This window comes from Aquarana catesbeiana, linkage group LG13 (genome assembly GCF_042186555.1).
Source record: "Aquarana catesbeiana isolate 2022-GZ linkage group LG13, ASM4218655v1, whole genome shotgun sequence".
Classification (NCBI taxonomy): domain Eukaryota; kingdom Metazoa; phylum Chordata; class Amphibia; order Anura; family Ranidae; genus Aquarana; species Aquarana catesbeiana.
The window spans coordinates 66942944-66969933 of NC_133336.1; the positions used below are offsets into that span (position 1 = coordinate 66942944).

Below are 26990 nucleotides of genomic sequence, written 5' to 3' on the forward strand. Positions count from 1 at the left end.
ATTTTTTTTTTTTTTTTTTTCCCTTCATCTCATAAAATCTAACAGTTATTATTATTATACAGTATTTATATAGCGCCAACAGTTTACGTAGCGCTTTACAACTTGAGGGTAGACAGTACAAGTACAATACAATTTGATACAGTAGGAATCAGAGGGCCCTGCTCCTTAGAGCTTACAATCTAAGACAGTTAGACCCCTTTCACACTGGGGCGTTTTTCAGGCGCTTTTGGGCTAAAAATAGCGCCTGTAAAACGGCTCCCCTGCAGTCTGTGTGAAAGCCCGAGTGCTTTCACACTAAGGCGATGCGCTGGCAGGATGTTAAAAAAAAGTCCTGCAAGCAGCATCTTTAGAGCAGTGTATACCCCTCCTCCACCACTCCTGCCCATTGAAATGAATGCGCACCGCTGCCGAAGCGCCTACAAAGCGTTTCGGCAGCAGCGCTTCAGGGGCACATTTAACCCCTTCTTCGGCCGCTAGCTGGGTTATAAGTGCCCCGCTAGCAGCCGAATAGCGCCGCTAAAATGACGGTAAAGCGCCGCTAAAATTAACAGCGTTTTACCGTCAACGCATGCCCGCTCCAGTGTGAAAGCAGCCTTAAGTAATAAATGATACAGAAAATTTTTTATATTTAAACATTTATTAAACAAAACAAACCTCCAATCAGTTCACTTGTATGTAGAATTTAGATTAAAAAAAAATAACTATATCTTAAATATTAAATACACAAAAACAGGTAATCAAAACTTTTGGACGAAAAAAAATGGGCTAACTTTACTGCTTTCTTTTTTTTTTTTTTTTTTAATTTCATTACTGTATTTTTTTTTTTTTTTAAATTGCGTTTGAAAGACCGCTGCGCAAATACCGTGTGACATAAAATATTGCAACAACCGCTATTTTATTCCCTAGGGTCTCTGCTAAAAAAATATATATATATATAATGTTTGGGGGTTCTAAGTGATTTTATAGCAGAAAATACAGGATTTTTACTTGTAAGCAACAAGTGTCAGAAAAGATTTAGTCTTTAAATGGTTAAACTGGAAACTTCTCCACGGAGTTCAGTCTATTGATAAAAGAACCTGAAGAGATACAATGTATCTTCTTATCAGACTTGGCAGGCTGCCCAGAGGAGGAGAGAAGATAACTTCACACAACTTGCAATTGACTTCTATTACAGAAGTCATTTGCAAGTCCCGCTGAATCGGCTTTTTTTATCAGCACAATCGGCCGATGCCGATTAAGTAAAAAAAGCCAAATATTGACCTCTAATCCCTTATGTCCCTCGGAGCTCCAGTGACGGGTTGCAATACTTTTTTTTTTACCCAGAGAGATAACAAATACAGCTATGAAGCTTCATGACACCAACTGCAGTTTTTGTGATGGTAAAGCGGTATTATACCCAAACACTAAACATTTACTATACTACATTTTTTCTATCTCTTCCATTTACTATATTGCAGCTTATCAATCCTTAGATGTGATGGCTGCATTAGTTTTCTTTTTTAGGCTTTCTTTTCTTTATTTTCATCTGGTTATCCAGCCAGCAAGTCTTTAAAAAAAAAAAAAGAAAAAAAAAGCTCATGCTCTCCAGCAGAATGTATCAGTTTACATGGATGAGACAAACCACTTAACACTGCCAGGGATGATTAAAATTATTAGATTTTATTTTTTAATGGAAAACCTTTATCCCAAAAAGGAAAAAAATGGTTTGCTGTAACTGCTTATGAAGTGTTAGCTGGAGTTTGGCTTCAATTTGTTGGTGCATCTAAATCTGCCAATATATTTACCTTTATCCCCCCAGACTGACAATGCTACTGAGACTCCTGTTCTCATTCCTCCAGAGTTGTGTCACGAGCCAGATCAACGGGTGAAAACAGATGGGAAAAAGCCAAAGAAAATAAAACGAATGCGGCCACCACATCTAATGATTGGTAAGCTGCAATATAATACATTTTTGGTTTTGGGTTTAATTCCACTGGTGGACACAGGGGTTGCGAAAGTGGCACAATGCTAACCTGAAAGAGGCAGGAGGATGTAGATGTATGTGATCCTGCCAGGCTGTGCCGCAGTAAATGTACTGTGCCCAGGCGGCAAGCAGTTAAACTGGTTGAAAAAGCTGAAGGTTTATTTGCATGAAGTTAAAAAAAAACCTTCCACGTGCAGCTCCCCCTTCAGCCCTCCCTAATACTTACCTAAGCCCCATCTCCATCCATCAAAGTGAACAAGAGCCAAGGCTCTCCTGGATCTCTCTCTCCTCATTGGCTGAGATGAAGCAGCAGCCCCCGCTGCAGTCAATCACAGCCAGTGAGGTGGGAGAGGCTGAGTCACGCTCTCTGCATCTTTGGGACACAGAGTGGCGGCTTGGGAGCGAGCACGCATGCGTGCCCCCATAGCAAGGGGCTTGCCATGGGGGGCACTTGGCGATGGGTCCAGAGCATTGGCGGGGGACCCAAGAAGAGGATGATCATGGCTGCTCTGTGCAAAACCATTACACAGAGCAGGTAAGTATAACATATTTGTTACTTTTTTTTCCCTTTACAAACGCTTTAAGCAAAGGAGAGGCTTAAAGCAAAGGAATGGAGCTGAGAACAAAAGAAAAAAAATCTCTGAACTGGAGTTCCCAGGAAATGTGAAAAGTCATGATGGTGATTATACTGAACAGAACTGATCTAACATTTAGTGGTCGATTTATAAAACATTTGCTGTGTGAATATCAGAAGCATTCCTGCAAGTTGAACAAAATGACTATATCATTTCCATCTAGTGGGCAAAAGAGTTTTCTGAAATACCTCAATGAGAAAACTATTCTGCATTTTGGCCACTAGATGGAACCCAAGACATGGGAATTAATGTCCTAGAACAAATAAAAAAACAAAACCTTCTTTGCCTGTGGTTGGGGACTAAATAAGCAATTACAAAGCTGCAAGCCCTCTCCTTCTGTGATCATCTATAGCAGTGATCTCCAAACTGCGGCCCAGGGGTCAGATGCAGCCCTTTGCTTGCCGTTATCCAGCCCTCGGGGCACTATTTTCATCCACTGATACCAACAATGGGACACATTTTCACCAATGAAGAGGCAGAATATCTCCTGATGACACCAACGATGGGGCAGAATATCTCCAAATAACACAGATGGGGCACCATTCCTCCCAGTGATACCAACGATCGGGCACCATTCCTCCCAGTGATACTAACGATCGGGCACCATTCCTCCCAGTGATACTAACGATCGGGCACCATTCCTCCCAGTGATACTAACGATCGGGCACCATTCCTCCCAGTGACACAAACGATGGGGCACCATTCTGATGGCGCGGAATTCCTTACACTGACACAAATCATAGGGCATTGATTTTCCCCACTGACGTCAGGATGTTTTCTACTTCCAATGGCCACAGTCCGACCCCCTTTTAAGTCTGAAGGACACTAGTTTAGAGTCCCCTGATCTATAGCAAGGCCAAAAGGAGCTCATCTTAATGGGCAGAACCAGGCCCTGTAGCATGCACAGTCATTTCAGTAATGAACATAAAATGTTCTCAGCTCTCTACTGGAAATGTAGTGAACTCAATGGAACTGGCAGAATCAACAACTATATGGATAAAGAAAATAAATGTGTGGTATCATTGAACATGTGTTATACAGTCTTGATACCATGTTGATCTTTATTTTATCTTGATGATATACTTTAAAATATTACTTTTGTCATTTTTTTTAGCAGAATAAATTCCTTGTTACTGTTAGATGGGGATATTTAAAAAGTATGAAATAATCTAATGGGACAGCTACTTATTCACATGTCTGCTCTAGCAAGGAATGTGCTTAGTAATATTCTACATCTCAGAGGTTTTGATGCTTTTCTCAACACCCTCCTAAACCTTTTTTGGAATGCTGCCTCAACCATCCCCAGGTGTACTGTCACTCCCATAGGCCTTGAGGCTGCAATGACTTCACTGCAGCTACTGTACATTATTGCAGAAGCTTCATTGACATCATCATTTACGCCAATTCCGATTATTCTGAGAAGTAAGCACCTGTCCGTCATACCTTCCAGGTTTATCTAGTTCTCATTTTCAGGTTCAGAGAGGGACAAAATAGGGGTGATATTTGGCAGCAATGTTATCATAGATTAGAATCCTCCAGAGGACATCGGACCATTCTTGGTGCCATGAAATTAAACCAATCTTGTCCCCTATATTTCCATTGCCGACCTTGCAGTTTGTTACTCTTTACTTTCTGCTGGGTCTAGCCCTGGTAGTCCTCTGTGCAGAAGACCCTAGTCTCATTGTGCCCTCTACCTGTAAGCCTTACCTGTCCTTTAGACACCTCCTCCAGGGGGCGCTTCATCATAGGATTACAGTAATCAATCCATGAATTAGTAGCACTCTCACTTTATATCATGTCAGAAAATGCCTGTCCCCCACCAGAGGAAGAAGTGGAAGTGCTGCAACATAACCTGGACCAGCTAGCAGAGTTCAGAAAAAAGATATGCAAAGGGATTTTTTTTTCCCAATGAAAAAGACTGAGGAGGAGAGAGGAGGGGCACAAATGCCTAGAGTTCTGCTTTAAATCACTCACAGCTAACCGTTGAAATTTATGTATGGCAAAAACTTTTCTTTTTTGGTTTTAGATTAGTGATTTAGTGTTGGGAAAGGGTTAAAACCTTATTTTTTGCTGCTTGTGCCCTGTTGTAAAAAATTCTCTTCACTTCCTGTCCTGGAGACTCAAAATGAAGTGGGAGAAATCTTCTAAATTGAAGTGTTCCCCACTGGAGGATTTATCCTTACCTCTTTGTTCTGGTGACAACTGTAGTTATCAATGGAACACAAATGTAGTGATCGCCACACTCGCAGTCCATTGACACTTCATCCAGCTCAGTAACTGAAAATACGTACCTTGGTACGGACATGGAGCTGGAAGAAAAGTCTGCAGGAAGCCGTGAACTGAACCCGCTATTCACAGATTGTGGTTGCAATACTTTGCAGGCTCATATGCAGAGAAATAAAAATAATAAATGCACATTTCTTCCTGCTAATGTGGTTTAATTGTATTATTTTTTTCAGTAGGTGTACTTTGTCTTTAAGAAAGCAGAAACACTGAGCTTTCCACAAGCGTAAATGGAAAAGTTTGGTGCCGGCTGTTTTTAGGCACACTGGCTTCTCTGTTCCTGGAAGATAACCGACCAAGTGGAACAATACAGAAGGACCAAGAACATCTGTCCTGGACCCCCTCCCTCTTTCCTCCCATTCTTTACCTTGCTGCAGTAGACCAAACTGTTCATTCAGATTATCAGCAGTATTGATCTGAATGAGTTACAATATTGATTTTCTCCTGCAGTGAAACTCCTGATCCCAGAGAAGCAAGAAGAAAGAATCAGTGGCATATGTGTTGATAGAGAAAGACATCCATGTTTAAAGCCAGAAGTTTTTTTTGTTTTGTTGTTAGAGTTGGGAAGATTTACAATTACTGTAATTTTTCTGTCTGTGACACCTCCCTCTGCAAAACACCAGGTGGGCACGGATTGGTATCTGGTTCCTACATGTTTCCACTACCCCAAGAAGAGCAGAAGTGTAGATAGATAGATAGATAGATAGATAGATAGATAGATAGATAGATAGATAGATAGATAGATAGAGAGTAAAACCTTGGATTGCGTGCATAATTAGTTCCAGATACATGCTTGTAATCCAAAGCACTTGTATATCAAAGCAAATTTCCCCATAAGAAATAATGGAAACTCAAATGATTCGTTCCACAACCATTTATTCATAGGTCCTTCAGTTTATAGTTTATATAAAAAGATTATAGCGATGTGACCAGGTTGCGTAACCATAGAATGTCCATCCACAAATGGAAGCCTCCACAAGGGGATTAGAAGCAAAATCCAGTAGGAGCTACAGAGAATAAAAGAGAAGAGAGGCGCCTCTATGTGTAGCAATATGTTGCTAAATGTTGTACCTTCATTAAATGTAACAATATTGCTACACTTAGAGGTGCCTCTCTTCTCTTTTATACTCATTTGTGACATGACACTACTTGTATATCAAGACATTGCTTGTATAGCAAGTCAAAATTTCTTGAAAAAATTTGCTTGTCTTGCAAAACGCTCTCAAACCAAGTTACTCTCAAACCAAGGTTTTACTGTATATCCATCTATCTATATATAGATATATCTATATATCTTTTTTTTTTTTTCAATTTTGGTACTTAAACATCCAGCAATGTGTGCAAAATTACTGGTAAGGGAAATGGGAAGGTGAATTCCTGCCCTGAAATGCTGTGTTTGCAATAATGTTTTTCCTAAATGCAAAAAGCGCAGGTACCTGAATTTGACTTTTGAGTCCCCTGTACACAGCTGCACTCATACTGGGGAAGGCAGCAGTAGAAGCCAATCAGGTGTGCTGTATGCAATATACCGACTACAACCATGCTGATAGGAGGAATGAGGAATTGAGTCTGCTGATTCAATTAAACTACTGCTAATCCTTTACTGTCCAATCACAAGCAGAGGGCAGGAAAATAACTAATCTGTATTGCTTAGCTGCAGGTTGATAGTGTTGTGTAAGTACATGTGCTTTGCTCTATGAAGAGTGATCCGCGTTAAGATAGCTATTCAAAGAGCATTTGACAGACAGTGAGGAGTTGTATTACCTCCTCACCACCTGCTTTAACTCCTTGAATCCCACACCAGCGTGCAGCAACCACGTGCATTACGCACGGCTGTGGGGAACTTTGGAGAGAAGCCCTATTCCCTTGAGAGCTATGGGGGTATAATTCCTGCTGTGGCAGCAAAGCATCACGGCATGTGTACAACCCCAGCTTCTGCAGCTAAAGGGGCTAGCAGTTGACGAACAGTAAAGCGCATCTTAAGCACAGGGTTTTACCCCCCCCCCCCCCCCACCTTACGTGTGAATGAGCTCTAAATCTCAAGACTTGGAGAGAAATCAAAAATCCTTTGACAGCTATACCTGCTCCCTTATATGAATGTAACTTTGGATTGAGCAGTGTGCCTGCAGGTCAGATTTAAATTAATTGCATTTCAGTGTAACACATTAATCTTCATTATTTTCTCCACCATACAAAGAACAAGCCCCCTGTAGCGTTCCAGGAACTGGGATAATGTGCTCACAACATGTGAACAATGTACATCAATGTGCTTGCAGTGAGAAATCTTGTTACATTCTTACTGTAGTTTCTGCTGTGTGATCGCAGAGGAGACCATAAAGCTCCCAGCTGAGATTGGTTTGACTTAGGAACAACTCGGAAATAGTAGAGAGCAATAGGCGATGTTCACAGATGTGTACTCACCAGCTCCTTGGATTCTGCCAGCAGATCCTCAACGTCTGAGAAGCTGAAGCCAGCAACAGTAATAAACTGACTGACAACTGAAACAAACTTGTCCCCAGGCACAGAGGTCTGAGTCTTCTGATATTCCAGCTCCTAGGCAAGGGAAACAAATCACACTGATCATTCTCTTGCAGATTTATTTTTATTTAAAGTGGAATAAACTACTCAATTTAACCATTTCCCAGAACCATTACATTCAAGGCATGCAGTAACTTATAACTGTCACAGTGGCTTGTGCTCTCAACCGAACTGTCAAGCCATCAAATGGCTGGTGTCATAACTGATCATATGTGCAGCACCTTGGCACCTGCAGATCAAACAAAGGCTAAGATATCAGTTTCCTTAGCTGTAAAGGAGAGCAAAGTTTAGTTCTGCTTTAAAGGAAACATGTATTGAAGAGACAGGGAGACTGCCAATGCTGACCACTGTCTGAAAAAGCTGAATCCCTGGATTGTCATGATGATCCAATGGCTTCAGTAAATTCTAAGTCACTGATCTGTAACAAATATAGAGTTTAGGAGCCTTGACTTCACTCTGACTTTCCCAATTTGCTAACTTTACAGAGCGCAGCATCATTTCATGCCATTATCGGCCCATTGACTCTGAACTTACTGGAGCCAGAGATATCCAGGCAATGGCCATTATCAAAGGGAATGAGCAATGCAAGGCTACATAATTCCTTCAGTACTGGTTTTTGTTAATAGTGTAGAGATCCCACAACTTTCCAGCTCTCTGTATTGGTCCATTGTCTAGGGCCGGGGTCGGCAACCGGTTGATCATGGCCAGGTGACGAGTAGATCGAGTCTCTGTATTGCCGAACCCGGGCAGGCAGAGCAGGGAAAAAACAGAGCTGGGCGGGATAATCAGGTGAGGAGAGGACCAGGCAAGCAGGTCAGGCAAGGAGAGAGCCCAGCAGGCAGTGCAGTTGAGGCGAGCCGGGGCGGCGGCTCAGGGGAGGAGGCGGCGAGCCGGGGCGGCGGCTCAGGGGAGGAGAGAACCAGGTGGCTGGAGCAGGTGAGGAGAGAGCCGGGAAGAGAGAGCCCTGCAGGCAGAGCAAGGGGGGGGGGGGGAGAGCAGGGGAGGAGAGAACCAGGTGGCTGAAGCAGGTGAGGAGAGAGTCGGGGAGGAGAGAGCCCTGCAGGCAGAGCAAGGGAGGAGAGAGTCGGGGAGGAGAGAGCCCTGCAGGCAGAGCAAGGGAGGAGAGAGCCCTGCAGGCAGAGCAAGGGAGGAGAGAGCCCTGCAGGCAGAGCAAGGGAGGAGAGAGCCCTGCAGGCAGAGCAAGGGAGGAGAGAGCCCTGCAGGCAGAGCAAGGGAGGAGAGAGCCCTGCAGGCAGAGCAAGGGAGGAGAGAGCCCTGCAGGCAGAGCAAGGGAGGAGAGAGCCCTGCAGGCAGAGCAAGGGAGGAGAGAGCCCTGCAGGCAGAGCAAGGGAGGAGAGAGCCCTGCAGGCAGAGCAGGGGGGGGGAGAGCCGGGGAGGAGAGAGCCCTGCAGGCAGAGCAAGGGAGGAGAGAGCCCTGCAGGCAGAGCAAGGGAGGAGAGAGCCGGGGAGGAGAGAGCCCTGCAGGCAGAGCAAGGGAGGAGAGAGCCCTGCAGGCAGAGCAGGGGGGGAGAGAGCCGGGGAGGAGAGAGCCCTGCAGGCAGAGCAGGGGGGGGAGAGAGCCGGGGAGGAGAGAGCCCTGCAGGCAGAGCGGGGGGGGGGGAGCCGGGCGGGCAGAGCAGGGGAGGAGAGAGCCGGGCGGGCAGAGCAGGGGAGGAGAGAGCCGGGCGGGCAGAGAAGGGGAGGAGAGACCTGGGCGGGCAGAGCAGGGGAGGAGAGAGCCGGGCGGGCAGAGCAGGGGAGGAGAGAGCCGGGGGCTGGGCGAAGCAGTGGAGAGACCTTCTCTGGCATTGAGCTACCGCTCTTACTGAAGCATTTGGTGTGGGCTCACTGGGGCTGCTGCAGCTACCAAAGTTTTCTTTAGCACTGAGTAAATACAAAAAAAAGGAAACCCACACTAGCTGTGCTGCTGCTTCAGTGAGAGAGAAAGTCTACTCCCCCCTACCCCAGACTTCTGACCCTGAGCTTGGTGACTTCTGTTCTTGCAGTTCTGTACCCTGGGGAAGGGGCAAGGAAGGGTTGAGGGGTTTTTCTGGATTGAGGCACCTGAAGGGGCTTGCTAGTAAATATCTTTTTCTCTAAATAAATAAATAAAAAGGCACACCCCGGAGATCTTTGCTCTCCTCCATGTTGTTCAGGTAGATCTCCACCTCTTAAAGGTTGCCTACCCCTAGTCTAGGGTGTAGAAACAGCACCACCTGCAGGTGAAATTTGGCACTGCAGCCCAATCATTAATATATTTTTCTGCTTTATGTGGCTGGAGAAAGCAAATAAAAAAGGAATGGGCCACTTTATTTTACCACATCTTGGTAGTATTCCAGCTTAAAGCCTCTGCAAAGGCTTCTTAAAGGAGAGCTACATTTAGGATAAAAGCAACCAACAAACTTGCATAATATTGTAAATGTACCTGTAGTGTAGGTTAAAAGCCACTTTCCAGTAGGTGCCCTGTTGAAAACAGCAGCACTGTAAAACGGAAGGACAGAACAATGTGACTTTAAATTTTGTGTTGGGGCTTCAAATGCAAACTATGTGTTACACACATCAACACCACCACAGCTCCCCTTACTTGTCCTCCTATCTCACGGAGATGTAATTGTCAACTGTGCATCTGCTGGAAAGTGATTCTCTGGAAATTGTAGTTGCATTATTGTTCTATAGATGCTTTGGCTTTTATAATTTAAGCATAAAGTTATGGACATTTTTTTTTTCTGCACCATATGCTTATTCCAAATTCCAAATCAAGGTCACTAGCAGCAACAGCCCCATGTGGTTGATGTACTTTCAAAGACTGAAACAAGTTGGGAATACTTACAGCTTCTACAGCTTTCAAGCCATTCCTCAAGTTACCGACCTCTTTCTCCAGCTCAGACATACTATATTGGAAAAAAAAAAAAAAAAAGTTACATAGGGAAAAACATTATCCAATACAATTTTGAATGGTAACTATAGCAGTTTTCCCTGTTAACTGTATTTTTGTTTTTAATTTAAAGGTTTATAAACTTGTTTTTTTTATTTTTTTTAGCACTCCTGTTATTTGTAGAATGTCCTTATTTTACAAATAAACATTCAATACAGGATGTAAGCCTCTGTTCACACCGGTGAGACTGTCCATGTGCTCTGACAGTTCCAAATTGCATGACAAGTCGCAGCCTATTGTAGGCACTGGAACTGTTAAAATCGGTGCGTCTGCAACTTTCGGTGCTGCACCGATTTGAAAAACAGGTTCCTGCACTAATTTTTGCAATTTCAAGTGCGACTTGCATCTGTGCATGATGTTCGGCAAATCACACCTGAAATTGCACTGACCTGCGGCTTTGAAATCGTGCTACATCAAGTGAAGTAGCATTCAGTATGAATGGGGGCTAAAGCCAAGGACTAACTGCACTTCAGCTGTGTGTGTAATCTGAGATCCTGCGAATATGTATGAGGTTTTAGATAGCAAGTATCCTGCCGTGTTAATACAAAGTACCAGACTAGCAATCCCCATCTGAGGACCATAAAAAGGGTAAATAGGAATCAAGTATGAAGAAATTTACATTTACTGGACTAAAAAAAAAAAAGAAAAAAGAAATGTATTTTTAAAAATATGTGGAAAAACATTATTTTCTGCAGTGTAGGAGAAGAGCTTTGTAATAAACACCATAGAGTCAAGATCTGAATCGGGGAACAATAAAAAATAAAAAAAATCTAACCTGCCACATCCTATATATACACACAGACACAAATTATGTTTGCTGCTACTTACTGGACTTTTGCAGCCTCAGAGATACTTTGGAGCTCTTCGTGCAGGCTGACAACTTTGGGATACTTCTTTTCTACCACAGTTATAAGATAGTGCAATAGGGTAATGTTCCTGTAAGAAGAAGCATATAGCATTATGGATCCATTCCAGAAGCCAGGAACCAAGCCAGTGACTGACAAACAAAATGGAATAGAGGGCCCTGAGGCCTTAGTTCTGGCCTGTTGGGAACAGTTGTCTGAGTAGAAGAGGTCCATCAACTCAGAAAAGGTCCACTATCTAGCCAAAAAACTGAGGACTCACAAAGAGGGGTAGGGTTATGGAGAGATGCCCAACAGCATGTCCTCAAAAGCTTGCCAATATCTAATCGCTTCAAGTGATTGTAAAGTCTCAGGGTTTTTTTCTATAAAAATAACAAACATGTTATCCTTACCTCCTCTGTGCAGTGGATTTGCACAGGGTAGCCTGGATCCTCCTCTTCTTGGGTCCTTCTTCTGTGCTCCTGGCCCCTCCCTCCTGTTGAGTGCCCCCCACAGCAAGCAGCTTGCTATGGGGGCACCCGAGCCGAGTCACAACTCTGTGTCCATTCAGACACAGGGATACGGTCCGGCCCCCTCTCTTTCCTGATTGGCTGACTGACCGCAGCAGGAGCCAATGGCGCTGCTGCTGTGCATCAGACAATCAAGAGGGAGAGTCTCAGATGACCGAGGCACTAGTGGACATTGCTGGACAGAGATGGAGCTCAGGTAAGTATTGGGGGGGGGGGTGCTGCACACAGAAGGCTTTTTATCTTAATGCATAGAATGCATTAAGATAAAAAACCTTCCGACTTTACAACTCCTTTCAGTAAACTCCTACTTGACAGCACTAGGGTCATCGGTTCAAATCCCAACCACAGCACTACCTACCAGGAGTTTGCATGTTCTAGGAAAACAGGTCCATAGGCATGACGAAGGACTAACTTTCGAAACGCGTAGGATGTTTTACAGCTTTCTACATGTACTCAATAAAGAAATACCATTTTGGATGTCATCCTGAGTGCTGACCAACTCTTTCCTTACTCTAGTTTGCATGTTCTCCCTGTGCCTGTGTGGGTTTCCTTCCACTCTCTAAAAACATGCCGGTAGGTTCATTGGCTCCTGTCTCAATTGGCCCAAGTATGTGTGTGTATGAATGCAAGTGAAGCCATGACTAGTTGCAGGAAAGAAAATTGCTGGATTCCATCAACACAGTCAGTGTTGATGGGGGAATCCCTTCCACATCGCTATTGTGTTCTGCCGGCAGGAAGCCTTTTCTGCTGGCAGAACACACAATTCACTGCTAGAGGCTAAAGTCGCTGGCAGTGATCACATGCAAACAATCCGACAGGTTGGTTGTACTGAAGTTGATCGATGGATTGACTTTAGGACAACCTCACTGCCCATAGATGAATCAGTCACGGCTGAACCGGCCAAGAGGCGATCCATCTATGGCCGGCATTAAGGACCTTAGATTGTAAGCTCCTTGAGGGCAGGGACCGATGTGAATGTACAATGTATATGTAAAGTGCCACGTAAATTGTTGGCGCTTTATAAAAGTACCTGTAATAAATCACCTAGTTAGGCCTCTTGCAGACAGTACATGCTTGAGTGGAGTGTCTCCTTTTTTTGGACGTAATTTTAGGCGTTTGTTTAGCACAAATTCGTACATATTTATGTGCTTATTTACACGCACAACACCTTCCTAGGGAAAATGATGCATATTTATGCACGTATTTGCACACACCGGCACAAAATACTGACTGGGAATGCAGATTTTCCTATTTTTCTTTTTATTACTGAGGAATACTCGGTGCTTATTTACGCGCCTGTGTGCACAGGCACATTGTCAATAATGGGCTACATTTTAGCTCAGTAAAGCTGAGCTTTTTCAAGCTTCTGTGTGCAAGAGGCCTTATCAATACAAGCCTATAACCCTGGGTCTATAAATACTCAGCCTGTGTCCTGTAAGATTAAGATATTTAAGTACCCGGTGACAGCAGCACCTCGCTCATCCAGTTAGCACCAAAGTGACACATACAAGGAGGGAAGTGTTCCATTGCCTGTATGTGCCTTCTAAAGCACTGGTAAGAATTATTGCCAGCAGCAAGATTGCAAGTGTAACCCCAGCCTAAGCTAAAATTTCCATCTTCATAAAGTCACAAACATAACAAACGTCAATCTGATAAAATAAAGGTTAACTGGATAGAGTGATATAGGACACTATATAAATACAGAGAAAGCAATGCTAATTGCCATGCTACTTTGCAAACATAATAGTATGCAACAAGCAACCAGCATTTTCAAAAGAACTGAAAAATACAGAGCCATTCATTTTGTCGATTCAGGTTTCCATTAAAAAGAAAAAAAGAAGATCACAGCACCCCAGGAATGAAGGGAAGTCATAAACAACATTAACATAGGAGCAGGAAATAATGTAAAACACATCCATCATTATAGACAATGTCCACCACCCAGGTAGAGCGATCTGCGTCTGTACAGCGGAGAAGATTTCAGCAGGAGACGTGGATTGCACACATTGGATTTTCCACTCATATACTCCAGTGCTGCAGCACATGCAAACATCAGACAAAGTTGGCTTCTGTCCAACAAGTGCATCATATTCGCTGTAGAATTTAAACAGCTGAATGTCATCAGCACCATCCCTTACATTACCTCATATAGTCCCCACAGGAGCATTTTTCATTTTTTTAATGTTGGAAGCATGAAACAAACCACAGCTCTGATGGGAAATTAGCAGCTTTCACACGTGGGATTCTACAGAAACCCCCCCCCCCCCCCCCCCCCCGTGAGAGGTCGAATGTAGGAAAAGGCATAAACCACTGCTAGGAACTTGGTAATTGCTCCGGGTTTTATATTGGAGGCTTTTAACAGAACCATTAAAGTATTTCCTGTGTTGCGCAAGCACTGACCAGTTTTCTCCTGTAGGGGGCAGTGGTAAAAAGGAAGAGTAATGTGGTAAAGGCTACATTAGTCCTAGAGCTCAAGTATGAAGCCATTGTTAAAGGGTGATAAGCCTACAGTGAATGGGTGGATACATGCTTATATCTTATATGTAAACACATTACCTTGCTTCATCAAACATAATAAAAAGTGAAGTCTAATAAACCCGAACTCCAGGCAAACAGCTAAATACACAGATTAAATCAATAAATCGCAGTGTTTTTTTACCTGCCAAAAGATCTGTTTGTCTATTCAGTCCTTATATATACACAGCCCTTCTACAAAGCTGTCTGGCAGGGTACACTTAGGCCAAGTTTAGTTGTGCAGTTGGGGGGGCATTAAAAGCGCATGGTTGAGCTGCGTTTTTAGCACCTGAGTTCTGCTTTACAGTGGACTGCAGGAGGCTAATACCAGGTCAGATTACAATTAAAAAAATAAATCAATCTAATGATCTATTGATGAATACATAGCTGCAATAATTTGTGACTTTTAAGCTGCCTGAAGTTCGGCTTTAAAGTTTAAATTCACATTTTCAGATAAAATGAAAAGGTGAACACTGTACGCCCTCCCTGCCTCCTGGTCCCCACTGTACTTACCTCCGTGGGTGATGAGCTGTCAGTGCCCCCCGCAGCCAGTCCAGGAATCAGAAATCCCCGCTCTTCCTTTTATTTCTGTAGAACTTCCAGGATGGATCAGAGCGTTTCTGATTTGTCAGTGCCAGCACAAAACATCGTTCTGATCCGTCCCAGAAGTGTTGTGGAAAGAAGAGGGATTGGATTGCTTTTAACATGCGTTAATTTCACAGCTGCATATTCTGATCGTTTAGCTGTGTAAGTCTACTGTGACACCTACTTGTATTCATCGATATATGTATTATGAACATTGATTATTTCATTTCTATATGTTTTTTAGTGTCTACAAATTCTCGTTTCCCCAGAGGAAGAAAGCAATTTCAAAATGCGTTGGGTTCGCAGAGAACTGTACCCACTATGTATTCATCCTAGATTGTAAGCTCTAACGAGCCGGGCCCTCGGATTCCTCGTGTATTGAATTGTATTGTAAGTGTACTGTCTGCCCTCATGTTGTAAAGCGCTGTGCAAGCTGTTGGCGCTATATAAATCCTGTATAATAATAATATTAATCACATAGCTCTTCTATTGGCAGCCCGATGTATTGTTTTCAATGATACTTATTTTTAAGAATGTGTGCCAAATAAACTATGCTTTATGCGGTTCTATGTATAAATATATGGAATGCCTAAAAAGTCCCATCCAGGCATATCTCTCTGGGATTTCAAATCCCTGGACCACTGCATTGGGTACGTGGGCAGTGACAGCTCATCACCAAGGGAAGAAAGGACAGTGGGGATCGGGGTGGGGATCGGGATGGGGGAAGCAGGGTGTACAGTGTTCGTTCACCTCTTCATTTTTTCCTGAAAAGGCGAACTAACCCTTTAAAGATCTACACAGAGACGACTTAATATGAATAGGAGTGGACCATGGTTAGTGTATCTTTACCAAGATAAAACATCTACGCAGTCATGGTATCTTTTTACAAAAGATAAAATCGGTAACATCTTGATCAAGACATCTTGGTAGTTCTGGTATAAATGAAAAGAAGGGTGTTGCTTCAAAATGAGAAACCAATGAAATCACTAAACACACTCAATATATGATGTTACCTCTTTTGCATCAAGTTAAAAGAAAGCAGTTAAAATTGAGAAAAGTACCCTGTATTTTTTTTTTTGCTGGATCTGACCTGCTCAGCTAACAAATACTCACTCCTACATCCCACTATCATTCTCTAACAGACCGATACTGAAAATACTTTCCAAGAGGGAGCATGCCAGTCTGATCTGAAGACAACCTAGAAGATCATAGCTGCCCAATCTTTTTCTAGACTGGCTTCAGGTCAAACAGATCCTCCTACAAATCTCAATGTATTTCTTAAAAAAAAAAAAAAATCACTGTTACAGGACTGGCCCAGTAAGTGCATCACATCCCTACCATCCCAGCAAATGGAAAGCTTATAGGCTTCGGGCAGGCAAAACCTTTCATCTGACCACCTTAGTTGATCTGTTATTTTAGCAGTGATGGATTTCACATGACTGGGTATAGAAAGCAGTGTCAGCAGACCTGTAGCCACAGGACAAAGTTCAAGAACTAAATTACACCAGTAACTTGTTCAGCTTACTTGTCTATACTGGATTTGGTATCGGCAATCTTGTTTAAGCTTGAAATTTTAAACCCATAGGCGTTTCCTCGCTGTCCTTTGTTCATATAGTTTCCAAAAGCAAGGACCACTTCCAACAGCTGCTTTAAGCTTTTACTCTGCAGCACTTGATTGGAAGCTGAACGAATTGCTGTACAAAGACAGAACAGGATATAATGAGCAATTAAGATGGGTAAAAAAAAAAAAAAAGACAAAATTACCAAACAACATTCAATCTAGAAGGCAAAAATTCAAATAAACCTGACAAAATACTTTATATACACTATGTTGCCAAAAGTATTGGAACACCCCTCCAAATCATTGAATTCAGGTGTTCCAATCATCTCCATGGCCACAGGTGTATAAAATCAAGCACCCAGGCATGCAGACATTCTACAAACATTTCTGAAAGAACGGGCCGCTCTCAGTGGATTCAAGCGTAGTACCGTGATAGGTTGCCACCTGTGCAATAAGTCCATCCGTGAAATCTCCTTGCTACTAAATATTCCACTGTCAATGGTTAGTGATATTATAACAAAGTGGAAGCAACTGGGAACAACAGCAACCCAGCCACGAAGTTTTAGGCCACATAAAATGACAAGAGCGGGGTTAGCGCATGCTAAAGCTCACCGTGCTCAGAAGTCACCAACTGTCTGCAGAGTCAATAGCTACAGACCTCCAAACTTCGTGGGGCCTTCAGATTAGCACAATAGTGTGTAGAGAGCTTCATGGAATGGGTTTCCATGGCTGAGCTGCTGCATCCAAGCCTTACATCACCAAGTGCAATGCAAAGTGTCGGATGCAGTCATGTAAAGCACGCCGCCACTAGACTCTGGAGCAGTGGAGATGTGTTTTCTGGAATGACAAATCATGCTTCTCTGTCTGGCAATCCCATGGATGTGTCTGGTTTTGGCGGTTGCCAGGAGAATGGTACTTGCCTGACTGCATTTTGCCAAAAGTAAAGATGGGTGGAGCGGGGATTATGGTGTGAGGTTGTTTTTCAGGGGTTGGGCTTGGCCCCTTAGTTCCAGTAAAGGGAACTCTTAAGGCGTCAGCATGTCAAAACATTTTGGACAATTTCATGCTCACAACTTTGTGGAAACAGTTTGGGGATGGCCCCTTCCTGTTCCAACATAACTGCGAACCAGTGCACAAATCAAGGACTGGCCTGCAAAGAGTCCTGACCTCAACCTGATAGAACACCTTTGGGATGAATTAGAGTGGAGACTGCGAGCCAGGCCTTCTTCATCCACATCAGTGCCTGACCTCACAAATGCGCTTCTGGGAGAATGGTCAAACATTCCCATAGACACACTCCTAAACCTTGTGGACAGCCTTCCCAGAAAAGTTGAAGCTGTTATAGCTTCAAAGGGTGGGCCAACTCAATATTGAACCCTATGGACTAAGACTGGGATGCCATTAAAGTTCATGTGTGTATAAAGTCAGGTGTCCCAATACTTTTTGGGGAAAAAAAAAATATAATAATAATAATATATATATATATATATATATATATATATATATATATATATATATATATATATATATATATATACACATATACACACACACACACACACACACAACGATGATGGCCTATATATTTTGGATGTTTTGATTATATTTTTCATTAAAACATTTCTGTGCAGCAATTTTTGTCGTTTCCTATAATATAATCCTTTGGGAGGGCTTGATTGCTTGCACTTGTTACTCCGACCGACGTGCACCTCACCCTTCTTAACTTTTCTACACACACATATACATATACACACACACACACCTATATTTAAATATTTCACAGTTTAGAAGTACAATTACCACTTACCATCTACCTTTGGTTTGACTTCTGCAACTCTTTCTGCAAACTTCTTTTTGAAATATAGAGATTGCAGCCGCTCTTGGTAGTGATTGATCCTAAAAGAAAAACCAGCAAGTGATAAGTATGGCTGGTTCTGGGAAATATCTGTTGTAAATAAGCTTACGTGGCCAGTGGGGATTTCTTAAACAAAATGTATATCATCACTTCATAAACAAAAGTTGGTCACGCAACCAGCATAACCTTGGCCTTGTTAGGACTTAAGTGTAACGTACGGAGACCTATACCTGGCAGTTTGTGATCTTTGGTGATTGCACAAGTGCGTTGCAGCATTTAAAGCATCATGTACAACTCCTGAAACAGACATGTTATGTGGAGCAGACAGCATCCTTTTTTCTCTGCCCCTATCTGCATTTACAGTGCAGATGCAGACACACTGAACATAAGCAATCCTTGTTTATACTGGCTTGGATCTGCGATGACAGCTCTTAAAGCTCAGAAATAAAAAGCAGGCTCAAGAGTATATATTTGCAAGGTTGCTTTGTATACCTGAATATATTTAAAAGTTATTACAGTATGTGATTTAAAAACATAGCTATCCTTTTACTTTATTTCCTTTAAATGCATAGAGCAACATTAGGCAGAGTAAGTGACTTCCTAAACAAAAAAATCTACACCTTGTAAAGCAATGCCCTGCAACAAGAACAAAAAAGGCTGAAAACCTTCTGCGACAAAGGGCTCAAAAAGAAAAGCAAATAACTTCCAAAATGTGAAATTATATGAAACGAAAATCTCCTGCAGCTGTGAAAAGACAAGGTTCACACTTTCCAAAGCTGCACTGGGAACAGCACTGAAGAAAAAGGATGTATCTTAAGTGCAAACCGCATGGGACTGCAGGAAATATAAAGGAGGTTTAGTTACACTTTAATTCCATCCATCTGGATTAGGCTTCAGCTTTTGATTATTTTAATGTGTCGCCTTGTATGTGTGTGATTTTCTATTATCTCCTAACTCACCAAGTGCCCAGGAGCATACCTTTACTTGTAAGGGCTCAATGGAGACAATGTTATTATGCTGCTTCCACAACACTGCACATCAGTACCAGAAAATTCCCTAGGCATGGGAATTGCATGTGGAGGCTCTCCGAACCCATAGCGTGGTACAGTGAGAGCTCTCAGTTGAGCCTTATACAGCAATATGACTCAGGAAACCGCTACATCTGCTCTGTCCATAGGACTGAACACCGACCGGTGGATGTAGATATCTTACAGGCTGGGCTAGGATGACTGGTATCTATTAATTCAAAAGAAGCCAGGCACAATATTGAGCTTTTAAAATGCATAACATGTACAATGATAGGCAACACAATGGTATACAACCAGTGGGTTAAACGAATAAACATGATAAGATTCCCCCATCCACACATTCAAGGTTGATAGAGGAATCCCTTGTGCTGTGGTATTGTATTCTGACAGCAGGGAGCCTTTCCCGCCATCAGAATACAATCAGTGTTGCCGGCTATATTGATAGATCAACTTGTGTATAACCAGCCTGCCCATGCATGGATCAAATTCAGCTGGTCCCTGCTGAACCGGTAAAATTTTAAATACTATATGGCCAGCTTATGTCTCTGCAAAGACTTCAGTATTATATATTGGAGCCCTTTCTTTCAATTATCAGGGAGCCTTAAAGACCCTTTATAAACAAAAGATGATCATTGCTTGACTGGTCGGGTGATAATCCTGCTCAATGTGGATATGTTTGCATTTTCCAAAGTATGAAAAGCAGGCATGTCACTAAAGGTTTCTACAAACTACCAACTGCTCCCCACACACACACAACCCAACTCCATTATAAAAATATTCGGGAATAAAAAAAAAAAAATCTTTAATGGTCAGCTCTGTACATCCCAACTTCCCTTTAATCATCTAGAGCAAGACCATAATAAACCACAGTGAACACTGTACCTATAGAACATTTGTATAAGTCAATAGCTTGAATTGTTATGAATCTTGTTCCACTCTTTAAAACAGGTCGTAAAACATACTGCATTGATGAGCAGCCTAGACTCGTCTGGGCTGGAAAATAATATGCAGAGACAAGCTGAGTCAGCCTGTGTTACATCAAAAGTATTTTTTGCTCTTCACTTCTGAACTCCACACAAGAAAGATCTCTTAAACACTAAACTATTTATACACAGTATATTATACATACACACATAGTTTTTTATGATAATTTCGTTATACGATATCTCCAAGTTCCTGGTAGCCATCTTGTTATCAGAAACCTGTGCCAAAGTGGTATGACGGTTACTAATGCTAACATTTTCTTCTAAAAATACAAGTTCTTTGGTTGCCATTTTGAACCAATGGCTTCACTGCTTTCTGAGTCAACGGTTTGCATGACTCAGACAAGAGGAATTGGACTTAGGTCAAGGCTCCTAATCTGCATATTTCTTCTACTTCTAAGTCTGTGCCACTATATCAATATAAGAACTATGGGATCGTACCTTTTGCAACAAAAACACAGACATCTCATAAAGCTCAATTGCTAGAAACAAGGTGCGAAACAGTGGACTGCCTCACACTGTGCTGAAAAAAGTACTACATACAGTACACACCACCCACACACATCCGCAACAAAGTGAGGGAGACCAGACATTTTGCCTTCTCATGCATTGGGACTGCCCTGGAATAGCTGCCCAACACAGTCCCACCGCATGTGGTGTGTATCGACTCCTAAAGATTCCTTTACATGCTCGGGTCAGTCTTCATTTTAGTAGGCATGTTCCATTTATTGATTCTGAAACAGGTGATCAAATTCTGGAAAATGAGGTATGAAAATTAGTCAAAGTTATAGTCGAGTTAAATGACACATGCTTATGATGCTAAATTTGGCCTAGTCATCTAGGTTTCAATGACCTCAGGTAATGAAAGGGATAACGAATGAACAATACAGTTCAGAAAGATGTCAATACTAGACTAGGAACTTACAAGAAGCTTTCAGTGCCATCAATTAAAAGACAGCTGAACCTGTGAAAGATGACCACTTCAAAGAATGTGGCTGGAAAACACAAACCTGCTCATCTCGAAGAGGAATCGGTCTGCTTTGGCCATACGATCCAGCTCATGTTTGTGCTCCTCCAGCAAGTCAGTGTCACACTTTTCTGGAACAAACTTCAGGAGCTGTAAAGATTTCACATAATACTTCTCAATGGAAAATGTAGATAACACTTTTCAAAGCCTTTATACTTCATTTTCCTGCATCTATAACGTATTAAACTAGTAATTTTACACACCAGAGTCCACATTCCTATTTCACCTACCCACATCCAACTTGCTCAGTGAACTATGATCAAGCATTTAAACTTTTGGGGTCTAACTGTCCTCAGGGTGGTATTTAAATACCATTCTGCTGCTTTGCATAGGTGAATAACATTCTTTTATAAAAGCTCTGACGCCATGTGCCATGTGATTATTGTGCTAACCGCTAATGCTAGAACATACTATTGGCGAATGCATGCTGGTTGCTTCATAGATTTGCAGCTACTTTTAATTGTACAGCCCACCAACTGAAAAGATGATTTTATGCTTCTTGATCTACAAGTGAGTCTTCAGACCCATCCAAAACAGCTATTGCACACTACAGTTAATTTGCTGAATTCAGCCATATATTTCCAGAGGTGATGAGTAGGGGGGGGAAACTATCATGATTTGTAATTTTGAGTTTTGAGACTGAATGCCAACGCCACCTTCCCCTTTCCCCTTAGCCTGCTGTCCTAGGAACCTGCCCATAAAAACCATTATGGTAAAACAGCCCTGCCTATGTTCCCCCCTCTTCTAAGCCCTAATCTAAATGCCCTAGGCCCACCAGTCATGGTCTTAAATGCACTGTGGAAAAGGCAAAAGGGAGAGGGACACAATCAAAAAGAACTACATAAGTTGTCTGCTACCTTTCCATGGGCGACCTATCCATCTGCAATTAATCTGCATTTTATATTTCTTGTTAAAGATTGAATATCTTTGTGTATCTTTGATAATAATTATGTTACTGAAAGAATTTTATGTTACCTTCCCTCTTCTTGCCCAATTCAATTGACTTTAACCTAGTACCCTTGTATGATAGCCCTCCACCCCAGCACATGGCAGGAGTATATTTATTGAGGGATTTTAGACACCCAACTTTTCCAGGAGGCAATAACGTCAATGGTGGGTGAAAACTGGGGCCAAAGCAAGTTTTTTTTTTTATTTTGTGTTATTTGGCAGATTATTATTATTATTTTTTCTTTGGGGGCAATAGCTGTCCGCAAAGCAGCCCTTGTATTTTCATAAAAGGATAAAAAGTTTTAAAAGAAACAGTAGCATGCTCAGCTAGTTTAAAACTACACAAAACAAAATGTGATTCTGTTTTCAGGATACGGTTTACTGCAAACGTTGTAACTGTTAATATTTCACTAAATTAACTTTTATATCATTCACCCGTTATGTTACCTAAAAGCAGAACTTGATACTGTACAAAGCTGAAATTCTCCAACATCTTGACATTGTGCAATTATCTACGGCTCATCTGTCACTATTTGGTTTCAGAGAGGTAATGTCTCTGGATAAGAAGTGACATGGCTGGAGGTGTCTGTCATCCCCTCTGAAGGAAAGGTCAGCATTGAAAAGACAGATAATCAGCATCGGTATCGCCCCTCACCTGTTCCAACATGTCTTTTGGTAAGTCCTCCTGTTCATCCATTGACAAAATGGCACGCTTAATGTCTTCATTTGACAGTTTCAGCCTGCAAGAATGCAAACAGCAGAGCTTGTATAAAGAGAGTAATACGTGTCACGGCACAGGACTATTAACAGCATGCTACAATGACATGTACCAAACAATGAACATAATAGAGGAGTTGCATTGGACAAGCATCTGTATTAACAATAGAGACTCTGTCTCCAGACCATTCATTTCAACAACAATCTTCCCATAAGATTACATATGCATGTAAATATTACAAGGCATGGTATTAACCTGCAAAAGCTTCCTCTGTGTAAATATCCAAAAGGCCCAAGACTGCTGCTGGAGCTGCCATCTTGGATTTGATGACAGCCAATCTGGTAGACTCAGAGCTGTCATTCAAGTGATATTCTATAGTATTTCCCTTTCCTCCTTCCCCAGCAGCTATATAAAAGGTTATATAGGGGGGGTAGGGCAGGGGGAGAGAAGCTGGGCCAGCACAGACAGTAATTAGACCTTCTCAGAAGAGAAGGGCTATGACAAGCAAGGAAGGAGGGGGCATTGCTACAAAATTGACTCTTTCTAGAATACTCAAATTCCTTAGCAAGCTTCAAGGCTACAAGTAAAAGGAAAAATGTTACAAGTAAAAATTAAAAGACTTGATTTTTCTGCAGATTTGATAACTGCAATCTTTTAAACCAGTGACAGGCTCTATTTAATGTAAAGGTCAACTCTACACAAAACAGAAATTCCAAACTGGCATCTCTGTGTCAAGACTCCAGTGGGGAGATTTCAATGTAAGAATACCATGTCCGGCTTATAGCCATGACCAAGTCAAATGAAGATGACGTACAACCCCATGGATCACACAACACATTTAATAATGGAGAAATTTAGCTACAAGAAAGTGACGCTGTTGTCACAGCTTTGTCACAGAGCACGAAGTCAAAGCCTTCATGGGACATAACCCATCCAACACTAATATAAAGGGTGGTATTGGTCTTAAAAAAAAAAAAAAACAACACAGAATAGATATTTGTGTGGACAGACGACATACAAGAAAAGGTAGGTGTTAATTGGTTATTTGGTTTAGACTAGACTGGGGTTCTAATTAGTCATTTAGGGAAAAATAAATAATACATAAAGTGGTTGTAAAGGCTCAAGGTTTTTTTACCTTCATGCGTTCTACTCATTGTAGGTAAAAAAAAAAAAAAAAAAAAAAAAAAAAACTTTCAGTGTGCAGCAGTCCCCCAACCTCCCTAATACTTACCTGAGCCCCATCTCAATCCAGCAACATGCACGAGAGCAGCGGCTCTCCTGGGTGTGTCTCTTCCTCCTCGTTGGCTGAGACAGTAGCGGGTGCCATTGGCATCAATCACAGCCAGTCAGCCAATGAGAAGACAGCGGAAGTGTGGCCGAGCCATGCTTCATGTGTGAATGGACACACAGATGGTGGTTTAAATCTGTTTTGCAAAAGACAAAGCATCTTTTTCCCCATTTAGAATAAAATTATTGCATCTGACAACTGTGCCTGACGTATTTATTGATAAAAATAAAGGTATTTAAAAAATATGGAATGAACACATGGAACAATGTCATTATATTATTAACCACAGTTATCAATATACAATTTTTTTTATTTTTTTTTGCAACAGCGGTCATTAATGGTCATTTGTTATAATACATCAAAAGGCTGTAAATCCGCCAAAAAAAAATCTAAAAGGGTGACTTAATATCTGTAGTAACATGTATTTTCTGGTACACACATACAAAACATTCATCTGCCAACCACAACACTGAACTTGTTCAAGTCAGTACTGAATTGCTTAACATTTGCCACGTTAAGAATTCCCAAGTTCACACATGTTAGACTATCTATTGTCTAGTACAAGGCCTACAGGCAAAGTACATAACGCAGATAGGGTGGGGGCCACTCTTTACACTGCTAAAGCCTTGTCACATCCCATCAATGTTTAAGCTATGCAGAACCTATACTCAAATAAATCATTCAATTGATTTGTTCAAATGCAAGCAAGTAGCTGAATTTGACCCAGTATTAGCCTCTTGCAGTCCTTATACAGCAGAACTCAGACTGGGGAGGGAGAAGCAGCACAAAGATCCAATCAGTTGTACTGCAATGCTCATGTACTAACAAGAACATGCTGATAGGAGGAGAGCGACAAAGACAACAGCTCATCAGTGTGTTTACCCTTTCACTGCCAAGTCACAGGCTGGAGGAGGGACAAGATCTGGAAGTGTTATGCTGGCAATACAGTGTGTGTGTGTATATTTATATATATATATATATATATAGATAGATCTATATATAGATATATATATATATATCTATATATATATATATATATATATATATAGATATATATATATATATATATATATATATATATATATATATATCTATATATATATATATATCTATATCTTACACACACACATATATTTTTTCTTTCAAAATGTATGAAAATTCTTACCAATACAGTGCCTTGAAAAAGTATTCATACCCCTTGAAATTTTCCACATTTCGTCATGTTGCAACCAAAAACGTAAATGTATTTTATCAGGATTTTATGTGATAGACCAACGCAAAGTGGCACATAATTGTGAAGTTAAAGGTAAATGATAAATGGTTTTCAAGTTTTATTACAAATAAAGATCTGAAAAGTGTGGCGCGCATTTGTATTCAGCCCCCTTTACTCTGATACTTCTAACTAAAATCTAGTGGAACCAATTGCCTTCATAAGTACTTGATTAGTAAATAGAGTCCGCCTGTGTGTAATTCAATCTCAGGATAAATACAGCTGTTCTCTGAAGCCCTTAGAGGTTTGTTAGAGAACCTTAGTGAACAAACAGCATCATGAAGGCCAAGGAACAAACCAGACAGGTCAGGGATAAAGTTATGGAAAAGTTTAAAGCAGGGTTAAGTTATAAAAACATATCCCAAGCTTTGAACATCTTATGGAGCACATGTTTAATCCATCATCCGAAAATGGAAAGAGTATGGCACAACTGCAGACCTACCAAGAAATGGCCGTCCACCTAAACTGATAGGCCGGGCAAGGAGAGCATTAATCAGAGAAGCCGCCAAGAGGTCCATGGTAACTCTGGAGGAGCTGCAGAGATCCACAGCTCAGGTGGGAGAATCTGTCCACAGGACAACTATTAGTCGTGCACTCCACAAATCTGGCCTTTATAGAAGAGTGGCAAGAAGAAAGTCATTGTTGAAAGAAAGCCATAAGAAGTCCTGTTTGCAGTTTACGAGAAACCATATGGGGAACACAGCAAACATGTGGAAGGAGGTGCTCTGGTCAGATGAGATCAAAATTTTACTTTTTGGCCTAAAAGCAAAACACTATGTGTGGTGGAAAACTAACACTGCACATCACCCTGAACACACCGTCCCCACCGTGAAACATGGTGGTAGCAGCATCATGTTGTGGGGATGCTTTTCTTCAGCAGGGACAGGGAAGCTTGTCAGAGTTGATGGGAAGATGGATGGAGCCAAATACAGGGCAATCTTAGAAGAAAACTCGTTAGAGTCTGCAAAAGATTTGAGACTGGGGTGGAGGTTCACCTTCCAGCAGGACAACGACCCTAAACATACATTCAGAGCTATTTAGATCAAAGCATATTCATGTGTTAGAATGGCCCAGCCAAAGTCCAGACCTAAATCCAATTGAGAATCCAAGACTTTAAAATTTCTGTTCACAGACGCTCTCCATTCAATCTAACAGAGCTTGAGCTATTGTGCAAAGAAGAATGGGCAAAAATGCCACTCTCTAGATATGCAAAGCTGGTAGAGACATCCCCAAAAATACTTGTAGCTGTAATTGCAGCGAAAGGTGGTTCTACAAAGTATTGACTGAATACAAATGCACACCACACTTTTCAGATATTTGTAAAAAAATTTTGAAACCCATTTATCATTTTGCTTCCACTTCACAATTATGTGCCACTTTGTGTTGGTCTATCATATAAAATACATTTACGTTTTTGGTTGTAACATGACAAAATGTGGAAAATTTCAAGAGGTATGAATACTTTTTCTAGGCACTGTACATTCGAT

The 26990-nt window shown here is 41.7% G+C and overlaps 1 protein-coding gene across 5 annotated transcripts in view; it reads right to left on the reverse strand.

Moving 5' to 3' along the window:
* Positions 1–26990, reverse strand: part of DAAM1 (dishevelled associated activator of morphogenesis 1) — a 295359-nt gene that overhangs the window by 24257 nt on the left and 244112 nt on the right. For all 5 annotated transcript variants that reach the window (XM_073609934.1, XM_073609931.1, XM_073609932.1 and 2 more), the window contains 7 exons: positions 22883–22967; positions 21263–21369; positions 18194–18282; positions 16351–16519; positions 11183–11290; positions 10250–10310; positions 7303–7434 (listed from right to left, as the gene is read on the reverse strand). In XM_073609934.1, coding sequence (XP_073466035.1) covers positions 7303–7434; positions 10250–10310; positions 11183–11290; positions 16351–16519; positions 18194–18282; positions 21263–21369; positions 22883–22967 — 751 coding nt within the window. The remainder of the gene's footprint in view (positions 1–7302; positions 7435–10249; positions 10311–11182; positions 11291–16350; positions 16520–18193; positions 18283–21262; positions 21370–22882; positions 22968–26990) is intronic.